The 16,347-nt window shown below is 57.4% G+C and overlaps 1 protein-coding gene across 5 annotated transcripts in view; it reads right to left on the bottom strand.

Annotated features, from left to right (window-relative positions):
* Positions 1–16,347, bottom strand: part of NOL4L (nucleolar protein 4 like) — a 125,550-nt gene that overhangs the window by 10,709 nt on the left and 98,494 nt on the right. For 3 of the 5 annotated variants that reach the window (XM_081034179.1, XM_081034178.1, XM_081034180.1), the window contains one exon: positions 291–568. In XM_081034179.1, coding sequence (XP_080890305.1) covers positions 291–568 — 278 coding nt within the window. Of the gene's footprint in view, positions 1–290; positions 569–7,954; positions 8,278–11,857; positions 12,350–16,347 lie in introns of those variants that run through there. The other 2 variants (XM_081034181.1, XM_081034182.1) reach the window with 2 other exon arrangements.

Here is a 16,347-nt window from a genome sequence, read left to right as displayed (position 1 = left end):
TGGAGAGGGACAGACCACACCTCACCCACCACCTCTTCCAAGGCATGGGCCATCAACCCCACTTCACAGATGGGCACGCAGGCTCAGAGAAGTGAGGGCCTTGCTGAGGTCGCACAGAGTGGTCTCCCGTTCCAGAGCCTCCCCAGGAAAATGATGGCAGGGCAGCCACGGCCACCACCCTGACTTGGCGTCAACCCTGGGCACATCTAGTTTCATTTCAGCCTTGCACACCCTTACGTGTCCAGGAAGAAACAGGCTCAGGTGGGCCCGCGGCCCGCAGCCCCACACACCTCAGGGGTGGTCTTCACCCCGTACTTGACGCGGCTCCGCAATCCATCGGCGCTGCAGCCATCTGAGGGGTAGGAGGGCGTGCCCAGCACCGCGCCTGGCGGCAGCTTATCACACAGGTTGATGGGCTGATCCTCAGCGGTGGCCGTGAAGTCCATGGGGGCCACAGCGCCGTTGCCGTTCATCTCGGGGAAGGCGGGGTCACCCTGCGTGCTGCTCGATGTGGACGGGTTCAGGGTGGAGGAGCCATTGCCGCTGCCACTCTCAGAGGAGGAGTCGTCTGAAACAAGAGGCTTGGGTGTGAGACCCCACCCCAGCTCGTACTATCCCCTAAGACTCCCTGGAGTTTCATGGCCACAGCAGCCGCAGGGAGGACATGCAGCCCTGGCTGGAGGTGGGAGTAGCTGCCCTCTTAGAGGCTCCAAGAAGCCAGCCCTGCTCCAACCCGAGGTGACACGGGTAGGGTCCCTCTGACCGAGGGACAAACCGAGGCCACTGGGCCCAGAGTGGCCAGAGTGTGCAGGGTGCGGTGGTCTCCTGTACTCCACACCCACAAACGCCACATCCAAGCTCACGGGAGGCCCCGCTTCAAGGGCCTGGAAGTGAGTGGATTCGACCTCAAGTCTGACCAGGCTGCTGCCTGCCAGGTCCTTGGACACCCCCAGAAGCTGCTTGGGGCCTGGCCAGTGCCCCCTTCTTCCTGCAGCTCACTGCAACCTTGCCCCTTCACACCCTCTTCCCACAGGAACCCCTGCCCACAGTAGGCCCTGGAATTTCTCCTTTCCCTGCCTGAGGAAGGGGTGGCTCCATTATAACCCCGCCAGTTACCCACTCCCTCACTGCAAGCAGGCCCAGCCCACTCCCGGCGCCTAACGGCATCCCCCAGGTCTGCCCAGGTCTGCGGTCTGTGCCTAACCCAGTAACCTTGGATACCCGGACACAGCGCTGCAGGAGCTGGGGTTCGCACCCCCTGCCCCTCAGTGGGCCATCCCTGCTTTCAGGAGGTGACAGCTCAACAAAGCTCTGCCAAGGGCGCCCCCTGCTGCAGAGAGCATAGCATTGCCTAGGGGATGCAGGGGAACAAACTTTAACTGGTGGGCCAGACATTTTCAGATAAATTCCAGGCCCTTCTGCCCCACCCAGCCTCCTGCTCGAGCACCTGAGACGGCAGAGACCGAGGCTACACTTGAGCTCCCGGGTGAGTACCATGGGTCAGGTGAGTACCATGTGGTTCCTGTGCGGGCTCTGCACCTGCACCCAGAGCGGGGAGGGGAGGGGCGGGCACAGTGAGCCGTCCCTCCCCCCCTCCCCCAGTCGCGGCCAGGGTCGGGCGGGACCCCACCCCCACCCTCTCAGCGGCAGATTATGAAGATTTAGTCCCTGGTGCTGGGCACTGGGCACGCGCGCCTCCAGACCGTCCCCATGGCGACCGAGCGGCTCTACAGCCCCAACCAATCGCTGGCTGGCTGAGGGCGGGGCCGGGCTGCCCATCAAGCAGCCGGGGCCCTGGTCAGAGGGGGATGGGAACGTCCTAGGCGCAGTGGCACCCCTCCCCCTTGGCTACCGCAGGTCCCCTGGGCTAGGGTGCTCCCCCCTCCTCTGGGCAGCCACCGATCTCCCATCCTTCTGCAGGGCAGCTCAAGTCTCTGCTCAAAGCCTCCCCCACCGCTCCTCCCTCACTCAGCTATACCCCAGAGTCTCCAGGCCTGCGGTCTTGCTGCTTCTGGGACCACACTGCCCCTCCCCTCCTCCTTCATCACAGATGGGTCTGGTTTTCTTCTTGCAGTATCTCCAGCACCAATCTAGACGTTTGTGGAATTCACAAATTACCCAGCAGTATTTACTGAGCACCTACTGTGTGTTGGCCCTGTCTGTCTCAGCTAGGAAACAAAGTAGTGACTACAACATATAAAGTAAATGGGCCACCAACTACCCTCCAACTTGCAGACCACACCCATGCCCTCCACCCACCCAATCCAGCCTCCTTAGCTGTCCTCCCTCTTCAGCACCCCGGCTACCCTCCACAGCGCACGTTTCCACCCCACTCTTTTCCAGCACTGGCCTCATCATCCCTGCTCGGGTTCCATGACCTTCCTGTTCCCCACAGCCTGCTGAAGAGTCGACTCCTGCCCAGTGCCTTTCTGGTCCAATGCAGCTTCCCCCCAGCCCAGGTCCCACTATACTGGCCACCCCAGACCTCACATCTCCAGACCTTGCTTGGGCTCTGCTGTCTGCCTGCCATGTTGTGGCCAGCTCAGTAAATTGTCAGTCAACCTTCCAGGCCTGGCTCGGAGCTGCCTCCTCAGAGTGGCCTCCTTCCTCTTCTGTCCCCAGAAAGGAGGGACTTGGCCCTGCCCGGTGCCTTTCCCATCAAGGAATCCTTCGTGCTTCCTTCTCCTGGCCCAGGGGTGGTCCTGAGAGCTGCCCACCTCCCACCAGGGCAAGGCCTATTGACCAAAAGGCCCCCACACCCGAGGATCAGGAGCCTCTGCTGGGCCAGGGAGTTGGAGGGCAAGGATGGATACCTATACTGGCCACCGTCTGAGCTCCTCTGAACTCTGGCAGGTGCCCACCTGTTTGATCTTGGAAGGCCTTGTCTTCCTCCTCTGGAAGGAAGGCTTGCTAGGAGGGTCAACGGGCACACAGAGAGCCGTCCCTGCTGCACGGCCATGAGGCCCACGGCCCCCTGCGGTGCCACACTCTGCACACCCAGAGGCAGCACCCCAACCACCGACCACCCCAACCAGGTTTTCTTCCAGGAGTATGGACCCCTTGCCCTGTGCTTCCTCAGGTGTGAGCATGGAGGACACTCAGGTATTATGAGGAGACACAGGCAGGGGCTCCTAACTCCGGAGCCTGGGGTGGCGGCTCAGACTCTCGAGCTGCCAACGCCCTTGCCCCAAGGCTGTGGACTTGGGCTGCCCAGTCAGGGAGCCTCAGGTGCTGGCTCCAGCTGGCACCCCCCTCCCACTACTCAGATGCCACCCAGTCTGGTAAGGGAAGTGGCTGCCCAGACCTCATGTGGCCACCCATTCCAAGATTTTAGAAGAAATTAGAAATCTGCAACATAAATATCCACACTTTAAAATACTGGTGACTGGCTGACATTGTTTACATTTTGAAAAACTGCCACATAAATGGGTAAACAAAATTTGGTCTATCCATGCAACAGAACATTATTCAGCCATAAAAAGGAATGAAATTCTGACACATGTTACAACATAGGTAAACTCTGAAAACATTATGCTAAGTGAAATAAGCCAGATACAACAGAACAAACACTGCATGAGTCCATTTATATGCAGTATCTAGCTAGGCACATTCGTAGACACAGAAACTATATTAGGGGTCACTGGGGCTGGAAGGAGGGGGGGATGGGAGTTATTACTTAACAGATACAGAGATTTCATTCAGAACGACTCAAACTCTACAGTAAGTCCTCACTTAAAGTCATGATATGTTCTTGGAAACTGCTACGTTAAGTGAAATGACGTATAAGGAAACCAACTTTACCAGAAACTGATTGATATAAATGAGAGTTAAGTTCCTATGGCATATTTTGGGTCACAAAAACATCACCAAACTTCTAAATACAGACCCAAAACACTTCTAATATTAAACACTGAAATCAGTGTGAACGATATGTACACTTAAGAAAGATTAATAAAAACAAGAGAATTATTTTCCAACATGCTTATTCCAGTTCAGGTCATGGGTGGCTGGAGCAAACATGGAAACCCATGCAAACTCCACACAGACAGTGGCCCCGACTGGGAATCGATTTTTTTCTCATCAATTTTATAACGAAATGACATTGAATAAAATGGAGAACATTATTCGAAGACCTGCAGTATTCTGGAAATAACGGTGCTGGTTGCACATTGTCAGTGTACTTAATGCATGCTTAAAAATGGTACAAACTGCAAATTTTGTTTTACATATTTTACCACACAAAAAAAATCCCCCCCCCCAAAACAAACCAAAAAATACCTTGTGTTGGCCAATGGGCTCCAGTTCACAAGCTCTATTTCCTCCCATCTCATTTACCCATAGGTCAGGCCTCTCCCACCTCCACACCACACCACACCCAGCGGCAGGAAGAGCCAGCCACACACAGCCCATGTCCAAGGGACGAGAGAGCAGAGCTTGAGCTCCCCAATCATGCTGCTCGGGCCCCTCAAGCCAGCAAGCTAACCACCTGCCTGTACGGCGTGCCCAGCGCCACCTGCTCGTGGCTGCTCACAACGCAAGTTCTCTTTTTGCCAACTGGGTTTTAGGCAGAACGCAGAGGGGCTATGGAGTGGGACAGACATGTGCTATGTCTCCTTGAAGATGCCACTTCACCTCCTGGAGCCTCAGTTTCCTTTCAAAATGGGTGTCATGTCAGTAAAATAGGATTTATAAGGTGTAGACAATACCTGGTATAGAGAGCAGACACTAAAAAACAAAAAATGTTGGTTCCCTTCACCTCACACTTTCTCACTTCGTAACACACCTACTTCCACACACGTCATTTAGACTGGAACGTGGGCTTCTAGGGGCCCCTCAGCTAGCACCAAATCTGAGGTGGGCACAGTGAGGGCAGGAGGGAGAGAACTGCACCCGGAAGCTGCTGTTTCTACCTTTGTCCCTTCCTTTCTTGAACACCTACTGGGGGTCAGGCCCACATAGGGCACTGGGGACACTGGTGAAAAGATGAGGGTGGCCACTGTCCTGGGGGCTCATGCTCTAGCAAGCAAGAAACCAAACACAGGAGTTCTAGAGGAGACTGAGCTCTGAAAAGAGCATTCATCCCTCCATCCCCAACTCCAGCTGCGATCCTGGGCCTTTGCACTTGCTGTCCCCTCTTTTGACACGCTGTCCCTAGCTCAGGCACATTCCCTCCCCTCCAGGTCTTTGCTTATAGGTCATTTTCTCGGTAAGCCCTCCCCTGCCCAGCCCCCTACCCCCACTCTAACAGTACAGACTGATTTACCTATTTTTTCCAGAGCATTTATCACCTTCTTACACATTGTGTCTATGATCAGACCCAAGGTTGGTAGGGCTGTACTGGGTGGGCCCAGGTTGGTCCTACCTCTGCAGAAACCATGTCCCTCCATCTGGTAAGGGACCCCTCGTCTTCCAGGCGAGTACGTGCCCAGGCCTGGCTACGCCGTGCAGCCCACCATAGCGATCAGTGACAGGTCAATCTGGATTCAGAAAAGTCAGTCCTGGGGCTTCTGCTGAAGTGACTGGAAAGAAGTACTGTCCCCCTCGGGGCTGAGCTCACGTGGCAGGGAGGCCCATGCCTGGAAGGCAGGGCTAAGAGGTTGGCATGGACGGACCCCCAAACCCATCTATGCTTAAAGAAGGCCCTAGACTGTTGGGTTATGGGAGCCAATAATTCCCTTACTGCTGAAGCTAGTCAAGGGTGGGTTTGCGTCACACGTGTCCGGTTTGCCCCCCCCCCCCCCCGCCGCCCTTATCCTCAGGAGCCGAGGGACTGGAGCTCAAGCTGGCTGTCTCCTTATTTCAGCCCACGACAGCCTCAGGCTGAGTCCAAAGGTGTCTGGTACCTCCAGGAGGGGCTGGCTGCAAGGCCCTCCCCTAGCGCCTAGCACAGAACCCAGCCCAGAGAGCTCACCTGTCACTGTTTGGGGGACAGAAGGAACAGAGAAAAGTGTCAGCATCCCAGGCTGAGGCAGCTGGGTTCCAGTCCATTCCTAATTCTTTCCTCCTCCCAGTGCCTTCCAAAAAAACAGTGATGTAAGAGAGACACACACACATACCCAAACCTGTAGCCCAGTGAGATGAGGCAGCCCAGGCAGGGGCAGGTGCGGGGCCTTGCTGCCTCTCGACCTTGGGCCCAGCCGCCTCCTTGGCAGCTCTTATCTGCAGCCCAGGGAGTTGCCGCTGACGCCCTGCTGGGCGCTGACACTTTATGACCCTGTGAAAGAACCCAGCTGGCCCCACAGGTACCGAGGTCCTGGGATACGGGGCGGAGGAGCTGGGCCTTCAGGGGTGCAGGCCCCCAGCTTCTGGGCTCTTTGGGCAGGCGAGTGTTCCGGTGACCCTCTTGTCCCCAGCTGTACTGCTGTGCCAGGAGGCCTCTCCAGGACGGGCACCCCACCCAAGGCCAGCCTGCTGGAGCCCAGCACACTGCCAGCAGGAGAAGACTGCCCCCAACCTGTGACAGTGTGAGCCAGAGCGAGAAGGGTGCACTGAGGGGCCGCAGGGAAGCTGCTGGGGAATGCACCCCTTCTGAACATTCCCATAAAACCAGGCCTCCCCAGCTCTGATCTGGGCAGGACGCAGAGCCCACCACCTGTGCCCGGAATGCCTACGGGCAGGGAAGGACTGCCGTGCCCATCCATTTAACGTGGGGCAATGTGCTGCTATTCAAATGGGGGAATTAGTGATGAATGGGGGAAATTGTTCCTCTCTCTGTCCCGTCTCCAGAAGGAGACAAAAACCCCTTTTACCTCGGCAAACAATGCCCTTATGTGGGCGCCAGTGCCCCGCAGCCCGCACAAGCCCGGCTCTGTGCAAGCTGCCAATCGCCACACCAGGCTCTGGGGCCACAACCAGTGGCACACTCTCCCAGTGGGCGACCCACGCTGGCTCCCAAGGCAGGCTAGGGAAAGGCAGGACGGTCTGCCATCCCTGAGACCATGCATGGGCCAGGCATATGGCCGCACCAGCCCAGCAGGCCCAGTGCAGACTGCCTTCTGTGGGCAGCGATTCAGCTGCTGGAGGCAATGCCTCCCTCCTTCGTGACCTGTCACCACAGCAGCCAGGCAGGGGAGAAAGGAGGAGCCAGGCAGGGGAGAGCAGGGGGCATCAATAATTCACACACAAAAGAGAAGGGTGGGGAGGAGTGTAGAGTGCTGGAGCCAGCAGCCCCACCGTGGGCTGGGAAGGTGTGGACACCAGGCAGCGGCTGAATGTCTGAAGAACCAGCCTCTTCCTCCTCCCTCAGCCACTGTGGCTTTGGGCACTGACTCTGCTCTGAATTTGGGGTGTGCACCTCACAGGGCTGGCCCCCCCACCCCGTCTGCTTTGACAAAGGCCAGTGGCCTGGGCCGTGTTTACATGATACAGAGTTCCCGGGAGCACTAGGCTCCTGGCTGGCTACCCTGCTCTTCCTCCCGGAGGCAAGGGGGAGGGCCCGGGGTCAAATGGGGGCCACTGAGGAGCTGGGTGACGCAGTGCCACTGGGATCCCACCATCCTGGGTGGGGCGACCACATTGGGCGCTTGCCCCACCATCTGGCTGCCCCTCCTGTGCACCCCGCTCCATGCCTGGGATTCCAAGGGCTCCACTAGCCTAATGCCACCAGCCCAGGGACACCGTCAGCACCTCTGCTCCACAGCACCCACCTTCCTGCCTGACTTTTTGTGACTCATTTCTTAAACAGGTGCCGGTACCTGGGGCTCTGAGAGTCTAGAGCAGCACAGCCCAATAGGAACCGAGTGAGAGCCGCCGAGGGGATTTTCAGTTGCCTAGTAGCCACATTTAAAAAAGGGAAAAACATGTGTAATGAATTTTAATAACTTATTTTATTTAACCCAATATATCCAAAATATCATTTCAACAAGTCATCAATACTGTGTTAAAACAGGGATTTCACATTCTCTTTTCACCCTAAGTCTGAAACTCCGTGTACAGTTTACACGTACTGGAGTGCGTCTGTCTGCACGAGCCCTTTTCAATAGCTATCTGTGGCTACCAGATAAGCAGAACAGACCTAGATTTCCATGACTTTTCCCTAAAACTGAAATCGTTTCTCTCAGTGCAGGGACCCTGGGGTGCAGGCCCCTAAAGAGGTGCCCAAGCTGTAGAGGGAGAAGAGTTCCGGTCTTGGGGCGGGTGGCCAGAGCAGGGTCGGCGGCGGGGCACTGGGATGGGTGCCTAATTCGGTAGGGTGCACATCCAGTCTGTGTAGGCAGCCAGCATACTCCTCACGCCTCATCTGTACAACCACCTCTGCAGCAGGCATCAAGGAGGAACCTGCGACTCCCAGAGGGAAGTCATTGGCCATCACACAGAGTGAACAGCAGAGCCCAGATGAGCCCCAGTGCTGCATGACTCACCCCTGTGCTCTTTCTTCTCTAGGCCTCAGTTTACCCATCTGTACTATGGGACAGGTCCCCACCCATCACTGCCCCCCTTCTTGAGGCCCCTCCCCCAACACATACTAGCCAAAACTGCCCAGAGGAAAACACTCCTAGTACTAAGCCTGGGTCTGTGTCTTCCCAGGTCCGACATTCTCCCTGGCCCCACCCTCTAGGCCAAGCATAGGCAGCCAGAAATCAATGCTAATTCAATGTACAAAGCTTTAGCTGAGATGCCCACTGCACCCTCCCACCCCGAAACAAATCATGTGCTCTGAGAGCAAACAAAGCCACTTCAGGCAGCCATGTGTGAATGATTCATGGGCACGGCCCGCCCCCAGAGCCTGTGTGTGAGCATGTGGCGTCTGAGGGCCCCTGGCAGTCCCTCTCAGCCCTCCCGGAAGCAGTCTGGGTTCGGTGCATCCCAGTCCTTAGGTCAGAGTGATGACGCCAACGTGGCCCCGGTCACTTCCTGGTTCCTGGGAAAGCTGCCCTCGGACAGGCTCAGGGTGGCAATACCTCTCGGGAACACCCCTCCCCCAGCCTCCTCCCCGGCAGAGCACGGCCTCCTCCACAAAGGGTCAGTTAGCAGTTGGGGTCTACATGTGTCCTGGGCTGAGGGGTCCAGGCAATCTTCCAGGTGTGTGTGGGGGAGCCTCCTCTCCCTCACCTCTCAGGCCCTGGAGCTTGTCCTGCACTAATGCCCTCACCAGGCATCTGAGGGCCTCAAGGGGCCAACGACCCTGGCAGCCTGCACAAGGCCAGGCTGTGTGGCCCAGGCCTGCTCCTGGGATAAAGGGCTCCTTCGGTGCTGTCTCCCAGCCTCTCTTACTCTTCAGCGGCAGAAGGCCAGGACAGCCTAGCATTGTCTGTACTGCCTGCAGCCCAGCTGATGATGGACACTTTCCTGTGACCCGGGACGGCCAGGGTGGCCCATGGCCAATCACCGGAAGGGCCTGGGCCCCAGTTCTCTGCTCCTGGGGGGAGGGAAGGGCAGGAGGCCACCGCCTCTCCATCCGGTGTGGATGTTTGGAGCCTTGAATAGGAGCAACAGCTCTTGCTAGAGAATGGGGGTGTGTGTGGCCTGTTGTCAGTAAAGGAGGCCGGGACCTTCAGATGTAGGTGAGAGAAGGCTCAGGCTCAAAGCCTGCTGCAGGAAAGTCCCTCAGAAGCCATCCCAGGGAAGCCGTGATGAAGGGGCCACTATCCAACCCCCATGTGACAGTGACCAGGGCGGATACCCAACCACAAATGCTGGGTCCGTGGGGACTCGCCATGGAACGCTATAGCCCCTGGTAAGGAGAGAGCTGCTCTAACCACAGAAGTGAGCCCGTGGGAGGGTGGACACCATCCGCAGAAAACAATACAAGTTGAGGAGGTTCATGGGTAATGCGGGTGACCGTCTCTGAGCCCCAGTGGCCTGGCCCCAACTCCCACCCGCCCCTTCTGTACTAGCAGCGTGGCCCCTGCCCGTTCCGTGCATGAGCAGCTTCCACCCCTGGCTGAGGACACTCCTGTGGCTCGTTGGTGCCAGACAGCGACTATCCAGACACCTTCTCTTTGGCTGCCTGCTGAGCTGCGCGCCAGCAGCAGAGCTTAGGATGGCTCTGAGCTTTGCACATCAAGGGACAGGGTCTTGGGGGGTTCAGGGACCCACGACAGGCCCAGGCAAGTGTGGGTGGGGAGTGGGACGGGAACTCAGGAGAAACTAGGACAAGCTGTGCATGTCCAGGCCCTCCTAGCCGTACGACCTTTTCAAAGAAGTAAGGCTCTGGAGGGCTCAGAGCAGGGACACAGGGCACAGGTGAGATTCTTGTGAAGAAAGCTGTGGTCAGAATCCTGCAGGGCTCAGTGGACAGAGGGAACCAAGAGAGACCTGAATGGACGCAGAGGCAGGAGTGTACCAACGGGGGCAAGTAAGGGTCCTGAGAATCTGGGAGAGGGGAGGAGGACCCTTGGTCTTTCAAGGGAGTTGCCTGACCCACCTACAGCGCTGTAGCCTATGAATACCGCCCGGTGGCCATGAAGCCCGGCCGCTGGCCCTTCAGCACAGCCCCTGGCACCAGCCTGCCCACCTCAGAGGAAACGATTTGCTGAGGCTTCCCCTGCACCAGGTGTCTGCTGAGCCCTGTCCACACGTAGTCCAGCCCTCACCCACCGTCCGGTGAGGGGAAGTGATTTGCCCCAGGCCACACAGCGAGAAGGGGAGGCAGAATCTGAGCCTGTGTGGGGCAGCATGGCTGGGGCCTGCACAATTCTACTGGAGACCCACCCTGAGGAGACAGGGGCAAGGGGCCTGCCTGGGAGAGAGGAGAGGACCCACCAGTGAAGAAAGGAGCGGCAGCACCATTGTAAATACTGAGCCCTGGGCAAGCAAGTCACACACCTGCCTACTCCCCAGGTAACTGCCCTGCCCCCCAGTTTGCATTTCTGGGTAGTGGAGGGCCACACCCAAGGGCAGCAAGAGCCATGAGGCAGGAAGTCTGGTCTTTCCACAAAGAGCTCCCAAAAACACATCAGGATTAATGATCGCAGTCACCCAGGCTCTGCTACAGGCAGAAGCCGGGGATCAGAGGGTGAACGACTTGCTTAAGACCGCACTGAAGGAACGGGGTAGGCCAGGGCCTGCTGCGAGGTCCATGGCAGAGTGCCAGGGGCCGCCTGCAGGGAGCCATGTCCAGTGGAGACCCCAGGCCCACAGAGGTGGCCTCACCTCTCTCCATCTTCCCGCAACCCTTCCTTACCAGATGGCCTGGCTGTGGCTTCCCTGCCCCATCTCTCCTGGTTGAAGCTGGGGGTCCTATGGAGCTTCTGGAGACACGTGACGTAGGAAACCCCCAACCCTGGCAGTCCGCATCTTCCCCCCCGTCCCAGCCTCCCCGACTCGCTGCCCCAGCTTCCCGGCCGTGCCTCAGGCCTGCCCCATCTGTCTCCTCCACGAGGCTTTCACTGGGTCCCGTCTCTGTCCCTGGTTACTCAACAGCAATCTGTTGAGCACCTACTCTGTGGTAGGGGCTCGGGATTCCAGCCGGCGCACGGCCTTGCCCTTGAGGATGCCCCCTGGGCCACTGTAATAACACAAAAGGGGGACGTGAATGTCCTCCCCCATGAGTGGCCCAAATGCTGGCTCTAGAGTCAGAGACCCTTGTGGTCTGGGCAAGTTCCTTCCTCCTCGGTAGGAAAGGCATCATCATAGCTCTGAGCTCAGTGTCACCAACCTGTCACCAGCTTGGGGTGGAGCACGCAGTAAGCTCAGGAATGGGGCCTCCAGTGACTAGACTGACCAAAAACTTTTTTAAATGATATTTCAATGACGGGGGAGGGGCAAATGACGTTACGTGGGGAAAAAGGTGGGTGCAACATTATATGATCCCATCCCTTTGTTTAAGAAAACGAGACTATGATTATATGCACAGAAAAGACTGAGAAAAATGTCCCAAGCATTGGTATTTTTGATTTCCATTTTTTGTTTTTTTGCTCCTCTATTTTTTCTAAATTTTCTACAATGAATGTAACCTTTGTGAAATAAGGGGCAAAATAAGACGCATTTCTACAGATACCCCTTCTGCCCTCAAAAAGCTTACGGCCCAGCAGGGATACCATGTGCTGTGTGCCTGTCCCTCTCCAAACTGCACGCTCCTGGAAGGCAGAGACCGGCTTACCAACTTTGCATGCCATGACGGGCTCACTAGTCACAGCACAAGACTGACGAAGAGCCCTGAGAGAATCTAAGGCTTAAGCCAGGACCCTCAATGCCTTTGTCCAGGCTCATGACATGGTGATGGGCACTGGAGGGGCAGCAGGCAGGAAGTGCTGGTACTGTGTCCCTAAAAGGGGGGGAGCTCCAAGACCCAGCGGGTCCCCAAGGCCCGAGGCTGGAGGAGTGGTCTCATCTGAGAGGGGTAAACAAGAGGTCCTGAAATGCCCCAGGACGCCACACAGCTCCTGCCCAGCAACTCCTGATGACCCTGCAGGAAGACAGAAGCAGGACCCTCAGCTCTTCCCTGGCGCTGGCTTCCTGTCTGCCCAGGAGGTGAGTAATGTCCGCTCTCCACCCCCATGCATCCCTTCTGGAGGCCAGGCCTCAGATTTTCCGTTCAGGAAGGGGCAGAGCAAGAGGCCTGGTGAAGCACATCAAGGGGAAATGGAAGGAATGGGCCCTCGCCTTGCCCCGCCTGCACGACCTGGACCCTGGCCTATCCGTGTATCTGGCAGCAGGAGGCCTGCTGGCTCACCTGCCAGTGTGCCTGTCCTCGTTCACTTTTTCATTCACTCATTCACTCAAGAGACCCTTCCTCCCCTCCCCCGCCTGCTCTGGGCCAGGCCCTGTGCTGGGGTCCTGGCTCTCAGGGTGCTCATGGTATCTGGGGAAGAGACGGGCATCAGATAATCTGCTGATGGGCATAATTACAGACTAACAGGCTGTTCAGTCCCAAGGCAGCACCAGACTACAGTGTCTCTGGACAAAGTCTCAACAGTTGGCTTCTCCCAGGTGTACTCTCTCCACCCCCAAAAGGCAGCCCTTTTGGGCCAGAGTGTTTTTCCAGGCAAGTGTGATGAGACCAGCGTGCTATCTGGATTCAAAAGAAAGCCCAAGCCTCAGCCACCTCAGTGGTGGGTCTGCAGGGGACTGGGCTGTGTGTGAGTAGGAGGCTGTGCGGGAACGGATCACTGGGCCCCTGAGAAGCGGGTGCTCTGAGTGTGTGTGGGAAGCCTCCTCTAGTCCCCAGGATCCCGTCTACCTTCTGGGGAAGAGGAACAGCTAGCTATTTATTGAGCCCTGGTTCCTAGAACCTCACACAGGGCCTTGACATCTGCCAAAGAGGAAAAGGGCAGCCTCAGCACCCATCCGGACTCGGGCCAGATCACCCAAATTCGCTCCTCAGTCTCCTCCTGCGACATGGAACAAGAAGGAAGTGTGACCCAAAGCAGTTACGGCCTGCAGCAAGGAAGTGGCTTGTAAGTGACGCTCCCTGCCTAACCCACGGCCATGGTTTAGGGACCCGATCAGCAAAGAGATCTGTGACGGGAAGCCTCCGCAGGCAGCGGCAGGCTTGGGTAAAGCACAAGCTTGTTTCAGGGCAAGCACTCTCCCACTGACGGTTAACCTCGGAGACAAGTTAGGGCGAGGGGGTGGGGATGCTTGTTCCTGGTCTCAGCCCTGGGACCTGCCCTGCCAAGGCCCCGACTTCATCGCCTTTCTCAAAACTTGAAAGAGGAGGACGAGAAAGAAGAGGAGGAGGAAGGCAGCCCCAACACACCCACCAACAGGTGTGAATCTGTGCAGACTGCCTGGCTTCTTGAAATGCTTCTGGGCTGCACCACTGGCCAGCAGCACAGCCTTGGGAGTACCCACACTTTCTGGCGAAAAGACCCAGGTGCTCAAATTGGGGGTGTCCCCAACAAGGGGTAAACCTATATACCCCCTCTGGAAGGTGTGCTCAGGGGGCAGGTCTCAATAAATAGTTGTTTCTCTACTCATTCAGACCACACGTATTCAGCAGGCTTCTCTAACGTGCCAGGCACGCAGGTAGTCACTGGGGCAGAGCAGAAAGCAAGATCGGCGTGGTCCACGTCTCGCAGACCTCACAGTGGGGCCTCAGCCATCATCTTTCCAGCTTGTCCCTTTCATGGAGGAATGAGGGTCAGACACCACACACTAAGCCACCCTGGGGGAAGCTTCTGGATGAAGACACATGAGCAGGGGGTGGAAACCATGGAGGGCTGTGGCTGGGTGCAGAATGCAGGGCCACCTAGAGCCCCGGCTTGACCTTCCCGCACCTAGTCCTTCATTACCAACAGGGGACATGAGAACACCGGACAGCCCCTGATGGTCTCCCACTGACTCACTGATGGGAACGGGATCTCAGCCGTGTCTGCACTGTAAGCACCTTCAGAGAAGGGAGCTGGCTGCATGCCACTGTGGGGGCTGGAGGGCTGGACGAGGACGCCAGGCTGGGTCTGTGCCCAGCCAAAAACCTTGGGGAACCCACCGCTCGGGTGAGACGTGGCAGTCACCAACAGACCTGGGACCAGAAGGGGCAGCAGAGACCAGGCCAGCCAGCGGGGTGTTCTCAAGGCCTGCGACCCCCAGCACTGGGTCTAGGTTGGCCTCTGGCCAGCACATCAGCCCACAGCCTCCAGACACAGCCTCTGATTAAATAATTAAGTTGATGGTATCATGGCCGACACCATCCTCCCTGTCTCCAGCTCCGGCCGCCCGCCCTAATAAACACCCTTGTCCTGTCAGCAAGCCAGCCTGCCTCAGTGCCAGCACCCAGGGCCAGGAGGGGCCTGGGCAGCAGGGGGTCGGGGGAGACGTGCCTACACCCAGGCTGGCTCCCCACCGGGACTGGCTCCTATGGGACCAGCTGTAGGACATGCTGGCCCCACAGCCTCTGTGCTTTTCTCAGCCACATCTTCATGATCAGCAGGCCCCTGGGCAGCGGGGCAAAGATGCTGCAGAAGCCCCATAACCCCCATGGAAACACCCCCTTGGGTACCTGATCCTGGAATCACCAAATGTGCCCGGGAAGTGTCTCTGGCAGAAGTCATACCCCCAAACGGTGATCGCAAGCAACCACCAATACAAGACTTTTTTGAGAATGAGTTAGAGGAATATGGCTCCCATTCAGTCCTGCTCCTCTGGGTTTTTCTAAAAAAATGTTCTGGATCCTTCGTGGGAAGGTGTAACCAACACCCTCTGCTGGGCTTGCTGGCCTAGCCCTTGGTGTAGCCTTTGGGTGTGGCCCTCAGTCGGCTCAGATGAGGGGGGTCAGCTGCTGGGCACTTCCCAGCCACAGAGCCCCCAGCACCATGCGGCGGGCCGCAGAAGCCCCAGGTCCCCACCCCGTGGGAACACTGGAAGGCAGTATTGGTCTGGGAAGCTTGCAGCACAAGGGGTCCAGCCTCACGAGGCAGCAAAGCACAAAAGCCTTTTCTTTCCCAGAAGCCTCACACCCCACTCCTTGAAGAACCACCCCCTGGGCTCCCTAGCCCCTGGCCCAGCCACCCCAGCTGCCTCTAGGCTTGGTCTCCTCCCAGACAAAGCCAGATTCAGGCCTGCAAGGGCAGTGGCTCGAGGGTTCTGCCATGGAGATGAACTTTGACCCAAACTGCAAGGCTCCTACCCCTTATTTACTCTTTAAGGCAAACCCATTTCACAGAGTTAACATTACACCCCTTTTTAACCCTCATCTCCTTCCACATTCCAGGTCCTAACCTTTGACCCCTTCTAATTGCCAGCTCTACACCCCAGTTCTCTTGATGCCTGGCTTGGCCCATCCTCTACTCCCAGTCACCTCCTCCCCTGAAAACAGAGCTTTGCCAGGTCCTCTGACCGTAGGTGCCACCCCAGGCCCATAACCGCATCTAACTGAGGCAGGCACTGGAGCTCCAAGCCCAGTACTCCGGGCCTGCACGCGGGGGTTCTGGAGTAGACCTCTGGGATCTGACTTCTGACCCCAACTCTCCCATCCCCAAAAGGAAGTCTCTGTTCCCAGGAAGGCCAGAGGCTGCTGCCTGGCAGGCCCTGGAGGGCGGTGGGGGCCAGTGTAGGAAGAGTGCAGACAGTTCCTCAGCCAGGGCCATATATCATCCCAAGGGGCTGGGGGCAGACACTCGCACAAGCACACTGCCTACTCACTCACCAGGTGACAGGCAGGAACCCTGTCCCACAGCCTCACATCTGTGCTGCAGAAGCCCAGCTGTTGTTTTCACTGCTGGGCAGCTGAACTGTTCCAGGTCAGGCACACTGTTAACCTTCCCAGACCCGAATCGTGGTAACTTTGAATCCGTATCACCAGCCCATGAGCCTCAGGGCACATTAACCAGCATGCCGCCTGTCAGGCTGCCATTCCCTGAGCGCTCCATCCACCTTATCTTTGGAAGGAATGATTTGGCTTCCCCAAAACCAGGAGCTAGGCCATGGGGCCCATGGAGATGCTGGGGGGCAGCTGTAAGCCTG

The sequence above is a fragment of the Rhinolophus hipposideros genome, assembly GCF_964194185.1.
Source record: "Rhinolophus hipposideros genome assembly, chromosome: 22".
Taxonomy (NCBI): domain Eukaryota; kingdom Metazoa; phylum Chordata; class Mammalia; order Chiroptera; family Rhinolophidae; genus Rhinolophus; species Rhinolophus hipposideros.
This window is presented reverse-complemented; position numbering and strand designations above follow the sequence as displayed.